Source organism: Tribolium castaneum, chromosome 8 (genome assembly GCF_031307605.1).
Source record: "Tribolium castaneum strain GA2 chromosome 8, icTriCast1.1, whole genome shotgun sequence".
In the NCBI taxonomy this organism is placed as follows: domain Eukaryota; kingdom Metazoa; phylum Arthropoda; class Insecta; order Coleoptera; family Tenebrionidae; genus Tribolium; species Tribolium castaneum.
In genome coordinates, this window is record NC_087401.1 from 13,168,946 (window position 1) to 13,183,422 (window position 14,477).

At 32.2% G+C, this 14,477-nt stretch overlaps 2 protein-coding genes across 3 annotated transcripts in view; one reads left to right on the plus strand and one right to left on the minus strand.

Moving 5' to 3' along the window:
• LOC100142105 (membrane protein BRI3) overlaps positions 1-14,477 on the plus strand; it is a 64,017-nt gene that overhangs the window by 36,692 nt on the left and 12,848 nt on the right. The window contains exon 1 of one of the 2 annotated variants that reach the window (XM_001813355.4): positions 11,845-11,972. The exons of the other annotated variant lie outside the window; for it this stretch is intronic. The gene's annotated coding sequence lies outside the window, so the exon portion shown is untranslated. Of the gene's footprint in view, positions 1-11,844; positions 11,973-14,477 lie in introns of those variants that run through there. 2 annotated transcript variants of the gene reach the window in all.
• On the minus strand, positions 1,194-9,562 carry LOC662823 (uncharacterized). The gene is made up of 9 exons (XM_008196621.3): positions 9,431-9,562; positions 9,194-9,384; positions 9,029-9,148; positions 8,749-8,991; positions 8,517-8,681; positions 1,962-2,156; positions 1,778-1,909; positions 1,498-1,734; positions 1,194-1,438 (listed from the first exon to the last, which is right to left on the minus strand). The coding sequence occupies exons 1-9, from the start codon at positions 9,474-9,476 to the stop codon at positions 1,274-1,276; spliced, it is 1,494 nt and encodes a 497-aa protein (XP_008194843.2). The 5' UTR covers positions 9,477-9,562; the 3' UTR covers positions 1,194-1,273.

Genomic DNA, 14,477 nt, shown 5'->3' on the forward strand with positions numbered 1-14,477 from the left:
CAGTTTTTTGTTATATGATTGAAAATTTTCAACCACGTGCATAATGTCAGCCATATTTTATTATTTATCTATAAGTATTAGTTATTTATTGTTTAAGTGTTTTCAGAAATCCACGTATGAATGTTTAAACACGAGAGCGTAAAAAAGGCTCAAACATTTTTTTTGTCATAGGACAGATTGTCCGACACTTTTGAATCATCCTGTATAACAGTTATCCTAAAAAAACGTCACATTTCTGTCAAAAATAAATGACATGTGGCACATTTAAGACCTTTAAAAAAATTCACAAATGATTTCCTGGTAGTTCTCAATTTTTTTCTTCCCATTAACTGAAATCGACAAAAATCAAAAACCAATTGACTTTTTGCACTTTTATGGGATGTAGAGGAGGGTTGATTCTAAGTCATAGAAAAGCAAATTAAAAAAAAGGTTAGTCATATCTTTTTTGATTTTTGAATGCAAGTGGTATGACCACTATTACTTTAGGCAAAAATTTTCAAAAATTTAAATGTAAAAAAAACTACTATAATACGTAAAATAAACCGTAGATATCGCATAATTTGCACTAGGACTTTTAGTTTTCGAGTTATGATTTTTTTAATGAAAATCATAAAATGTCTCCGTCATTGGAATCGTCTGTTTTTTTTCACAACAGCAAATAAAAAAAAACGACTTACAACAAAAACAGGCCGTAATACCTTGTGATTATTTATTTATAAATCATGAGACTTTAATGTTAGAAAGTAAAAAAAAATAGTATATTACACTCTTGGCACTCCTTCGTCGTGCTCCAAAACCATTCGCGCCTTATAAAACTCGTATAATAATATACTATTTCTTAACTTGTATTCTTAACTTTCGAACGGTAATATTTAATTAAAAGACATTTTTTCCCTCAGTTTGCAACAATTTATCAATCTGAAAGAAAAAAAGGCCTACTCTAATTATAAATTTAAATGATTGCATGGTATTGTTATACGTAATAGTAATCAGTTTTTCGAAACGTCGAAAAATCACCGCCTTAGATAAAATTTTGGACCAAAATTAGAGGTCAAAATGGCAGAAAAAACTACTTTTGAATCCACGTGGTGCCGCCTCAGTCACGATTTGAACCGGTTATGAGCTTGTTTTTGTGAAAGGTTAATGAGGAATTAAAATTTAATCAGATACCTTCTACAATTATGTAAACCGTGTGTGTGAAACCATATAATAATTTATTAACCCAGATTTGTACAATTTACAAAAATATAAACACACACGACTCTCAACCACACTATTGCCTCTTTTTGTCCAAATACGTGTTTTTGTAAAACTTTCCGAACAGATAAATAATGAAGAGGACGTTGATCGAGAACAGACCCATCCAAAATTTCGGGTACGAACAGTTCGGGTTCACCACGGAGGGAAAAACGCACAAAAACACGAGACAGTGTTGCACCTTCAAAAAAAAAAAACAAACACCCTAGATTTCAATCACCCAAATTGCCGCCTACTTACGATTTGCAACAGCGTGACGTATTTTTTCCACCACAGAGTTTCACTCGATTTGTACGAACTTAACAAATAGTAACAGTACATAACAAGGTGCACAAAAGTGTTGTAAAGCCCCACAAAGGTGGCCTGTCCTCCGGGGAAGTACTTGCCCGAAACCCAGGCCGCCAGCAGGATGCCAACGTGATGGTAAACGTGCAAGAAGGACACTTGGCGCTCTTTTTTCCTCAAAACGAAAAACATCTACGCAAACTTGATTTTCTGCAATCGCAACACTTGTACTTACAGTTTCAATTAAATCGAAGTGTTTTAGAAGAATGTACCGGTAGTGCAATTCTATCATTTGTAACACTTCTTGTCGGTTGGATTTTTCATAAGGTGTGCAAACGATGCTTAAATTATTGGAAAGTCCTACAAACTATTCAGAAAATTACACGATAATTGTTTGATTTTTAAAACTGTTCAGGTACCCCTAAAAATAGGTAAAGGTTCCAACAAATTTGTATGACATTGTACGCAACTATTGTGCCTTTTAGTGAAAAGGGTTTCCGATTTCGCATAAGTCTCGGGCCGATAAGTAGAACAGTGGCGAGATAAAGTCCCAAAGTTGTGATTAGTTGAAGCGGTGATTTCATCAAAAATCGGTTCATGCGTACATCTAAAAACTTGAATGAAAAACGTGCAAAAATGCAAAAACTCAATCATACCCGAAATTTGTGGCGAATCCGTTAACACATCTAGGAATTTTTGCACGGACGTAGTCATGTTGTTTGTTGTGTCTTTTCTAGCAGAGGAAATACTGAAGTGTTGTGAAAACTAACAATCATGGTCAGCCACCTTATGGAATTTACCATAATTTATCTAACCTTCTACCGCTGACTAATGAAAACGATGATTGGCTTATTAATAATTGATGCCAATTGTGCGTCAAATGCATTTTGTGTTTTTTAGACAAGAAGTAAAAAATCACATCTTGGCCGAAATTAATGATTGTGTAGTACGAGGAAGTAAAAAACGTAAACAAAACATTCAAATCGCCAAGGCTGGGTGTACACATTAACCTCGACCGTGGAGGTGTTGGCTAGATTTATGGTAGCGTCAGTGGCGGACAATTTTTTTTCGGCAATGTTGTTAACAAAAATGGTGTTTTTTCAAACAAATGTATGTAAAATAATCCTGGGAATCGAGTGGTTTTGAGAAAACAGCAAAATTCTGAACAATCAAAATTTTGTAAATTTTTCTTCCAAAAATGTAAAAAACTTGTATAATACGTAAGGTGAACCGTAGAAGGCGCTGGAATAAACTGTTTTGCTCTAGGACTTTTGTTTTCGAATTATGAATTTTTTGAGTGAAAAACTAAAATCCAGGATTTTTTTTTAGTTTATTTCCACAAATATGACAAAAGCAAGTTGCAAAATTTTCTAAAGTTTTTTAGTTATGATTTTTTTTTATTTTACTTATTTTTGCTACACACTTATTTATTATTTTTTTTGAAAAGAATTAAGGCCGATTTCATAAATACACCGCTAATGCCACATTAACTAATTGGAGACATTAAAACGTTCGTTAATTTATTGCATTTCGTCTTAACAAAAAATTTTGCAAATCATTAACTAACGGCCCTTATTAGATATCAGGGGCGGATCCAGAAATTAATTTTTGGGGGGGGGGCTTTCAAAAATTTTTATAATGGTGAATTTTTTATTGTCGGTATGTTTAAATATTTACATAAATTTGTACAAAATTTAAGCCCAAAAAATTTTGCAATACAAATAATATAGAATATCCTATATTTTGTGCATATTTTGGCCTGATATAATTTAAAAAATTCATGCCATCGAAATTTCGAGCAAATTAAAACCAAATTCGACAATTTTAAAACAAAGCCAGAAAAATAGATGCAAGCAATGGGATTCTGGGATTGCAGCTATTAAGAAATAAAAAAAATACAGAAAAACCGGCGGTTATATAGAAAGAACTAAAAAAAAATAAGTTAGAACAGTGTTATCTTAAATTATTGGATATTGAAAACTTCAAAAAAATAAAGCCTCTGGCATTGAAAATGAAATTTAAAGAACAAATCTTCATAGCAAAGTGCTCTGTAATTAAAATTTTTCAAAACATTAGCATTTGTATTTTCCTTCAAAAAAAATCTTTGTACTCTAAATTATCCTCATTGTCATTTTGCAGTTCTAAATCTTTGAAAAAATCAAACTCTTATTAAATTTAGAAGTAATTTCTTCTCATCTCATCTTCACTATTTTTTTTTTGTTTTTTACGTTTATATTGATTTGACAATTTTTGACATAAATTAATTCATAAATTAAATACGTTAATGGGTAAAAATAAAAAAGTCGACGTTAAATTTTAATAGACAATTAAATTTGTTTATGAAATCGGCCCTTAGTCTCAGGACTACGGAGGACTATAACTTAGGAGACGAAACAAGCTAGAAAATCGCAAGATTTTCTCAACCCGAAATTCACTAATTATTTGGAAAAAAAACAGAAATGTTCAACTTTGCACTCTTAACAGACTAAAAAAACGGACGACTAAAATTTTCATAAGCAAAAAAAAAACATCTGGCAATTTCCCATTACCCTGAAATTGCTAACATAGAATTCATTGTTTTTATTTCTCTTTTTGAAAAATTACTTCTAGAAGAACGACATAATAAAACTCTAACTGATAAGCTTTAAATTGTAGCAAACTTTTCTTTGTACACTATAAAGTTTTACAACAGATAATGGTGTTTAAGATAAACAACCCTCACAATAAGATGTTTTGACAAGGGTGGCCCAAAAATATTTACAATACCGATTGGTTCGTCTGAAAGACTACAGCCTGACTGCAATAAATCACACAATAAGCCTAAAGGGTCATAATAAAAATTTAATGGTGTACAAAAAAAACGTTGCTACAATATATTAACTTCTGAAAACAGTAAACTCGTATTGCGACATTATTTCCTAATCTACATATAACGATTTCGACAGATAAATTGATAATAATGTCAAAAAATGACACCTACATTGTTATTGTTGATAAAGAAACTAATTTACATTTTATTAATTTTTAAAATATAGCAAATCATATACAAAAAGGACCTTAACTGTGTACATAATGTTATGATAATGATAATGACACTATAGCAACATTTACGACGTCATTAGTTTTTGAATGATGACGTAATTTTAAATTTTTGTAAATAACAACTGACATTTTTGGTTACTGCTTTACATAGTACACTATTTATCCTCTTGGTAGTAACAAAAAGAATTAAAAACAAGTAAAATTAAAAAAATTTGGTATTTAGAGTATTATTGGTCATTATACCTGTGGTGTTTTTTTTAAAAAAAATATATATTTTTTTAGATATTTTTTTTGTAAATTAATACAAATAATAACAATGTACGTTATTAACTATGGGATTAAAAATTCTAGATTAAATTCCACCTTGGAGGTTAGAGCAGGTGATTTTAATTTTAGAATGGACCCCGTATATAAACCCAAATTAGTGCGCGTACACAATTTCTTTAATTAAATAATTAAATAATCAAGGCCGGCTTATTAACAAAATCTCGAAAATAACAAAAAATAAACCCAATTTTACCGAGTGGGGGAAATGTCCCCCCCTCCACTCTCCACTCCCACATTCACTTAGCCTTGAACCATGACACAAGCAACCCCTAGCACGTTCGAGGCAACCTTGATGGATCTAGCCCATCACATATTAACCCCAAAAAAACGTCTCAAATACACACCAGAGCAGATCTCCCTTTTGGAATCTGCGTTCGCAGAGAACGCTTATATTTTGGGCAATCGGCGAAAAGAACTGGCCAAATCGACCGCTCTTTCCGAACGACAAGTCACATTCTGGTTCCAGAATCGACGTTCGAAGATGAGACGAGAAATCAAAAAACAAGAAGAACTTGAACGATGTATCAATGATTATCTTTTGCGTTTGCTAGAGGTTGACTCAAGTGAACCAGCGGTTGAGGTGCAAGTGACTGATGAAGCGAGTCAGGTGCAGGATGTTGCTTTGGTGGATTGTCCCCATCAAGATTATCATCAAGGGTTGAAGATATGTCCTTGCGATTTTAATTTTACGATGGATACTAATGTTTAAAGTATTCATACGAAAAAGTTTTTTATTTATTTATTTGAAAGTTTTATCGTTTGATTTTTATTTTAGTTATTGAATTGTTACGTTTATTTGTTTTCTAATAAAGACAATTTTATTTTTGTTTTAATTATGTGTTAAAATACTATGTTATAAACCCCACATACAAGACCTGCCAGAAATAAATTAATAAAAATTAAAAAATAGGTACATTATTTTGCGTTGAGTTTTTGATGAAAAACTATGTTTTTTAATTTAAACCAGTCAAAGTAAACAGATAAGAATTGTAGAAAAAATAGAGTTTACAACCCGGGTTTACAGACGTGGTAAATATCTAAATTAACGATTTTTTGTTACCGCAAACTATTTTTTGTGTCCTTTTTTTGCTCATACAAGATCTTTCTTCTTGCAAGCTAGTTTTTGCTCCCGCAAGCTATTTTTGTGCCATTTTTTGCACTCACAAGCTACTTTTTGCTCTATTTCTTGTTCCTGCAAGCTACTTTCTGCTTCGTTTTTTAGTTCCCACAAGCTATTTCTTGCTTTTTTCTTCTTGCAAGCTACTTTTTGCCATTTTTTGCTCCCACAGGCCATTTTTTGCTACCGCAAGCTATTTTTTGTGCCATTTTTCGCTCCTATAAGCAGTTTTTAGCTCTATTTTTTGTTCCCGCTGGCCCGCTGGCTATTTTTTGCTTCCGCTAGCTATTTTTTTACTCAGTTTCTGCTAGCTTAACCTATTTTTTGATATAATATTCTTGCTATCATAAGCTATTTTTTATTCTAACGAACTGTAGGTACCATTTATTGCTCCATTCTTTTGTTCCCGCAAGCTATTTTTGCCCAATTTTTTGTTCCCGCAAGCTAATTTTTGTTCGATTTATTGTTCCCGCAAGCTATTTTCTGCTCCATTTTTTGCTCCCGTAAGTTGTTTTTTGTACAATTTTTTGCTCAAATTTTCCTACCACAAACTATTTTCCTCCATTCTTGCTACTGCAAGCTATTTTTTTGCTTTATTTCTTGTTCTTATGAGCTAGTGCTACATTTTTGATCCCGTAAGCTACTTTCTGCTCAATTATTTGTTCCCGCAAGCTATTTTTTGTGCCATTTTTCGCTTCCATAAAATATTTCGTGCTTTATTTTTTGTTCTCGGTAGCTATTTTTTGCTCCCGCTAGCAATTTTTTGCTTAAGGTAGCTAATTTTTGCTCAATTTCTGCTACCGTAACCTATTTTTTATATATTCTTGCTATCACAAGCTATTTTTTATTCTCACGAGCTATAGGTACCATTTATTGCTCCATTTTTTGTTCCCGTAAGCTATTTTTGCTCTATTTTTCTTCTTGCAAGCTATTTTTTGCTCCAACAAGCTATTTTTTTGCTTTTGCAAGCTATTTTTGTGCCATTTTTTGCTCCCGCAAGCTATTTTTTGTTCAATTTTTTGCTTCATTCTTGCTACCACAAACTACTTTCTTTATTCTTGCTACTGCAAGCTATTTTCTCTATTCTTCCTACTGTAAGCTATTTTTTGTTCTCTTGAGCTATACCATTTAGTGCTCCTTTTTTTCCCGCAAGCTATTTTTTCCTCTATTTTTTGCTATCGCAAGTTATTTTTTGATCTGTTTTTGATACTGCAAGCTATTTTGTTTTGCCAAATTTTTACTTATTTACTTAGTAATTTTTGCCCTATCTTTGTAATTCAGTATTTCTACAAAAAATTCAAAAGAATAACTGTTTATTTTAGGGTATTTAAATTAAACTCCTTACGAATTACTTTCAGCCGTGTTTTTTTGTGAAGGCAATATTTCCACAATAAATCAACAAAAAAACAAATCTCACATTTTTCCATTGCAAAATTTAGGTCAGGTCAGGTCAGGTTTTATTGCAAAAGAAGAGAATCCTAGAAATCTACTAATAAATTTGACCTACACGTTAATGTAAAATGTCAAATGCCGCCTAAGACGCAATAATCCATCAAAAGAAAATTTCAGCTAATATTTTTTGGGTTTGAGTTTTTCAGGGTTGGCAAAAAAACTAGACGCACATCTAAAAGAATGCTACTCATTTATTTTACAGAAACATTGAACTTTCAAGGTTACATTAATTTGAGTTTTGCATTTTACTGAATTAAATCGTAAAAACATAAATTTCAAATTAGAAAAAACTAACCTACGAAATTATGCTGCATCATTTTTGAAATTAAAATTTTTACTATGTTGCGGAAGAATCGTAGGACTGTCAAGGTGAGATTATTTAAAAATTGTAATCAATAAATGTTAAATTATGCGACCGGATAAAATGAAAAAAAACTACAAGTTGTAGAAAAAATTTAGCGCATAACTCGGGTGATTTTGACAGGATGAAGGCCTGAAGTGAGCTGTTCGAGGCAATTGTTTCAATTTTTGATTTTGAAGATGTGAAACGTCACAAATTAGGCAAAAACAATGCAAATATTCCATCGGTTTAAAGTCCAGATACTGTCTCAAAGTCGGATGAAAAACTTCCAAATTAGTTTTTTTGCATAATTTTGGATTTCATGACGACTCAGTTATCAGGTAATAAAAAAACATCTTTTGCACAACACAGCAAAGTTATGTAAGTTTTATTTTTAGATTTTTTCTGTTTCAAATTGCATGTTTTTACTAAAGTTCACCTGTTTTGCATTTACCTTGGCCCGTCTATACATTCCATTGCACAAAATGTGAAAAGTGCATCGATGATTTGTGAATGAGAAGAATTATGTGGTCAACCTTGATTCCTCATTACGCAAGAAATAATTTTTTTGTTCCCTCATCATTATTTTAAAGAAATCCCAAAGGTTACACAGTCGATCACAATTGTGATTTTTTTACGAAATAAAACCAGTGGCGTAACAAACAAAATTTATTTCAAAGCACAGTCTCATTTAACTTTGTCACTTGTTGCCTTCCCGTAATTATCTCGATAGAACTTTGTAAAAAGAAAAATCATCAACACATTTGTACTCAAAAACACAGCCGTCCAAAATTTGGGATACGAACAGTCCTGGTTTACCAACTGTACAAAAAACGTGAAAAAAACCACATAGTGTTGCACCTAAAACACGTTTGTTTAACAAGCGTAATGTTTGCCATAACGAGTGAGCGCATTATTCAACACTTACAATCTGCACTTGCGTCAAATGCTTCTTCCACCACACACTTTTCCCATACTCGGGACAACACACCGTCATGAGATAATATCCATACATTATAGTATGGACAAAAGTGTTATAAAAACCCAAGTAGAGGGCGTGCCCGCCCGGGAAGTACTTCCCCGAGATCCAGGCTGACGCCAGCATGCCAACATGGTGGTGCACGTGCAAGTACGACACCTGGCGCCATCTTTTCCTCAAAACGAAAAAAACCTACTTTTTTATAAGTAATATATCCATAATACAGTACCGTATCCAAAAGATCAAGAAACTTCAAAAGCGTGTAACAATGGTGGGCCGCCAACATGGCGGGCGTGGAATTATCAGCCGGTGAGCACAAAAAATTCAGGTTAGGGACGATTTTAGCAAACTAAAAACTTAGTTAACGCCCTCTATTGTCAATCACCCAACCTACCATCACAAAAACCACCAAGTTGGCCACGATTTGGACGATATTGTACGCAATCATCACATATTTCAAGTTCAAGGGCTCGCGATGTTTCATCAAAGTAGGCCCGATTTTTAAAATGAACAGCATATACAACGTTGATATGACGATTGGTTGGAGAGGCGTCTGCATTAAAGTGTAGTTTTTGACTCGGGGATCTAGTTACAATCATTATAATAACAATAAATGGAAAAATCAAGTTACCTCCGAGTTTTTCAAAATCGGTAAAAAGTCGCACCGAGACGTCCATTTTGGCACAAAGATGGAACGAAACTGTGACGACTTTAGTGAATTTTGAGTTAAATTTTGTCCAAATTAAAAATAATTCAAGTAATCAGGGCCAACTACGATACCACTTTCGAATCACAGCCGGTATGATTTTTAAGCGCATCAAGGATAATGATAATTCACCAATTTATTTATCAAGGTTGGTCTCACTTATACCTCTTCCTTAAAATAAAATTAAGGAAAAAATTATTGCTTTTTCCGCAACATTTACATCATTGTCAAACACATATTTCAAGTTTTTTGAGCGCATAATTACCTGGAGCTAAATGAAGACAACGTCGTTTAACGAGTGAATTATGGACGTTTCTTTTAATTTACAAAAAATTAATTGATGATTAGGTAATGAAACGTGGTGGAATTGTTTTTGCAGCGTGACGTTGTGGTGGAATTGCACCGTTTTTGCGCCAGTGACGTAGCATTTTTTTGGAATTGTTAAAAATCAAAATCAATTTTTTACCTGAAAGGGGATAGTTTATATAACCCTTTTTCTGTACTTCTTCGTAAGGGCTCACCCCAGAAAGCACACTAACGTAAAAATAACGTAAAAAAATTACGTTGCAAAAACGTTATTTTTATTGTTGAATTAACGTCCGGAAATAACGTTATTTGTAACGTAAAACAACGGTTTTTTTTCGAAACTAAATAAATGATTCTGTAAGAATATAACGTAAAATTATAGTAAACATAAAACCAGTAATCAACGCCAATAAGTAACGTTTTAAAAAATGACAACACTGCACTTTTTTCTATTTTCCTAAAAATTAAAAAGGCTGTTTTTAATTGCCTTTTTTATGATTTTTTAAATTTCAGTTTTTATGTTTTATACGTTTTATTATACGTTTAAAACAAACGTTAATAAATACGATTATTAATAAAATTAAGTTCTTCTAAGACGTACTTTAACGTTAAAAATTGGTTAAAAGGATAAAGATGGTTGTTAAATTACGTAACATAAACGTTAAAGGAAAATGTAATCATACAACCAAATAACAACGTTGTAAATTTACCAATAACGTTATAACAACCGTTGTAACGTTAAAAAAACGTCTTCAAATAGCCAAAAACAAATCCAATAAATTCACCACCAAAAATAAATATTTTCTAGTAAAATGTTTGTCTTTGTTCTTACCTTCTTGCCACCAAATTCGAACTAAATTGAAAAATTGAATACCATTTTATTGAAGTTACTCGTCTTTTCCTGTAGTTTTTTGTTTTGTTTAAAAATAACGATTTCTAGCGTAAAAATTATTAATACAGTGCTTATATATATTGAAATTTGCTTTATTCTGGCATTTGATTTGTTTAAATATCTTAATTTTCACCGATTTCTTGTTTAAAAACATGCCAAATTGCCTATGAAAACCTAAAATTGCCTTAATTTGCCATTTATTTCGTTTAAATAAGTTAAGTTTCTTCAGATTTTCGCCTTAAAATTAACCAAATCGTGTGAGAATGGCAAAAATCGTATTTTTTATTTAAAAACTAGCCAAATCGTGTAAGAGTACGTTTAATAAATAAATAAATAAATAAATAAATAAATAAATAAATAAATAAATAAATAAATAAATAAATAAATAAATAAATAAATAAATAAATAATAATAAATAATAAATAAATAAAAATAATAAATAAAAAAGTATTTGGTTATTGTTAAAGTATTTTTTTGGAATAAAACCGAGCCATAAAACCGAGCCAAATTGCATGAGAACAGTTAATTTTTATTTAAAAAAAAAACAAAAAATAAATAAATAAATGGCAAATTAAGTGCGTCAAACAAACACACAAATAATTGAATTGTACATCTTTTTATTTCACAAAAAAAGAAAATATTGCAAAAACTCACATTTCAAGTTTTTAAACTCGTCGAGACAGGACAACAACATCGTAACGAGTGAATTATGGTTATTTCCTTTTTAATTAAAAAAAAATGTTAACTAAGTAATCTGATTTAATTGGTGGTGGAATTGCACGGTTTTTGACTTTTATACCAGTGGCGTAGCAATTTTTTTGTTTGAAAAAAAAAATGAAAAAAGTTTTTAGGTTCCTAGACATAGTTTTAATTTCCTCCATTTTTTAAATGGCGCTTCATAAAATAAGGTAAATTTGCGTCAAAGTAAATATTTGATGTTTTGGTTTCACTTTTTTGCAAGACTCGTGATACAGTGGTGCACAATATGACAGGTAATTTCAGTGTTCTTACTTAATACAATAATCAATCATTCATAAACAATTATTCAGTCGTATACATAGTGTGGAACAAATGGGCGCATTTGGGCCCAGAAATCCGAAAATCTGGGGATTCCCGCGCCTTATCGATATATCAGTAGCTGTTTTTTTTATCATTGTTAGCGATAACAATAAGTAGAAATGCAGTGATAGTCTTGTAATACGCATAGCGCATGTGTGACTTATCGGGCGTTAACAGTAACCAGTTGAATTAAGTGCAAGTCGTGATAAAAGTACTGTAGTGAGACCGTGATTGATGATGGTTGATCGATGTTTAAATGATTTACAACTTATTTTAATTGATTTATTTAATTAATCTTGAATTTTACTTTTGTTTTCTTTTTTTGAAATGGTTTGGCTCGTCTAGTTAATTGATACGCTACATGATCATTTCACTTACCTACGTTGTGTTGTTTTGATGTACGAAGTCACTCTTATAATGATATCGTAATTTGATCTTAATTCTTATCAGAAAGGGTTCCGGATTTATCCGTAACGCAAGTCCGGATTCAAAGTAGTGTCAAAACGCATGGGAGAAGAAATTTAAACCACAAGTTTCCTCCAAAGTTATTTATTACAAGAATAATGAATATTCCGTTGGATGGATTACAATAATCAATGGTTATGAAAGTTTGATCAAATTTGGCCAATTGTTATTTGTTTTTGTATAGTAATGTCGTCAAAACATATCTCAGAGTCGTAACCACAATTCGTTTGAAATTCCAAGTAAATAGTTTCGAAGTTGCTGAGTGATACGAAAAAGTTTTATTGATATGATATGACGTTAATATTTAACATGAATTAATTTAATTCGATAATGTCCAAATAAATTAACCTACGTTTCAGATGATATTGCTCGAACTCATAGGATCCAGGCAATTGACAACGCGTTTCTAAATTACTTGTACCAAAGGCGGATTATAACATGCTCGCGGAATCTTTGATACGTGCATCGCATTGAATTTTGCGCCCTAGTGCCGAAATTCCGTCTCCGGTAAAAGTCAGGTGATCAACACCTAGAATGAATTACGAATAAAACCCGGACATACAAGCTTTTACAAATCAATCTGAATAAATGTAGAAGTAATTTCTCTCTAAAGTTTTCCGTCCACGAGCTTTGACAAAGACTTGTGCAGAACTTTGCCATGTCGCGATATCAGTTTATTACAGATAATCACGGATGATTATGTCTGCTCGATCGTCCGTAGTAGCCTGCAAGTACGTGGAAGTACTTGCCGTTGGGACGGGAATTACAACGTCCATTCTAAGTACAACGGGCGGAAACTACGACCTGCCACCGCGTCTTAGACCTTGTTAAAGTTGGGGAAGAGCGTCCCCGGGGACTACGACTCTTCCCATGAAGATGGCCAACTCACGAGCCTGTAATTTCTGATCTGGACGCAAAAGAGAAACACTCTTTTGCTTTATCGCCTAACGCGTTGCGGAAGAGAAATCGTTCTACTCTAAACCTATCCTTAACTAGCAACAAATCCTTCTATTTCGTAATATTTTGGTGTATGCAACCTTAAATTATCTGTGTACAACAGTTTGAATAGCACCGTGGGTTTTGGATTTAGACTTTTGTTGTAGTTGAATATTTGTTTGATGCCGTTTCACTCAAATTTGTCGTAACAGATTTAGAAGTTAGAAGCAAAGAATATAAAGAACTTTTAATATTGTAATTTAAAGGTGGGATGGTTGAATTGAAAAATATGAAATTGTTTGTTGCGAGTTATTTTAAGTTGAAAATGATTTATTTAAAATTTATATAGCTGACGTAGTACGAAGCACAAGAATTTAAATAATTACTGGTCTTTTCGGCATTTCCGATGCTTAATAACTTGGTGGTTACGAGAGAATTTATGAAATGAATGATAATGATCACTATTTCGAAATGACTTAAATGATTTAATATTATAATATTAAATGAATAAAAAATTAATTAATCCTTTTGAGGGCCTACCTAGAAATTTTAATCCTCCTAACGCAGGGGGTTAGCTGCTTCCCAGGTGTTGTAGTTCGCAGCACTACCTAATCGAACGAACACTAAACTTGTCTCGTTTTTAACTTACTCACTAATCACTAACGCTATCACTTAATTCAAGAATTTAAATTAATTTAATTTAAAATTACGCTTAAATGCACTTAGTACAATTTAGACGCACTAAAAGGTAAACGAAGATGTTTTTAAATTTATAAAAATTTAAAGGGCAACACGACAATCGACTACCTCGAAAGACCGTCAAAAATCGAATCCTTCCTAAAGTCAAGGGCTCATCTTGCGTAAGCTACACTCACTCGCTTACCCCACTACCCTTGTTAAGTAGTTTCCACATATGCGAAATTTTGCAAATCTGACTCTTATGATGTCTTGGCATTTGATCAAACCTTGTTTAACTTTCTAAATATTATTATTAATTAACAGCTGGGGTGTTTTCCGATTAACAATTTCATTATAATTAAACATTAAATTTGGTAATCGTCGATCTGAACTGAATACAATACAAGAACGCTATGGAATTTCCCCAAATATCCTGAAAGAGAAATTAAACTCCAAAATTGGTTGTTGTCAGGTCTGAAGTTGTTTTTGGGAACACAATGAAATGAATTTTGTGTAACAACAAATTTTGTTTGTTTAAATAACACAGAAAATATAAGGAAGAACCCCGTGAGGAAACTGTAATTTTGGTCGTACTACCCGTTGTTAGATGTCGCCCCCAGTACTACACCGGTACTA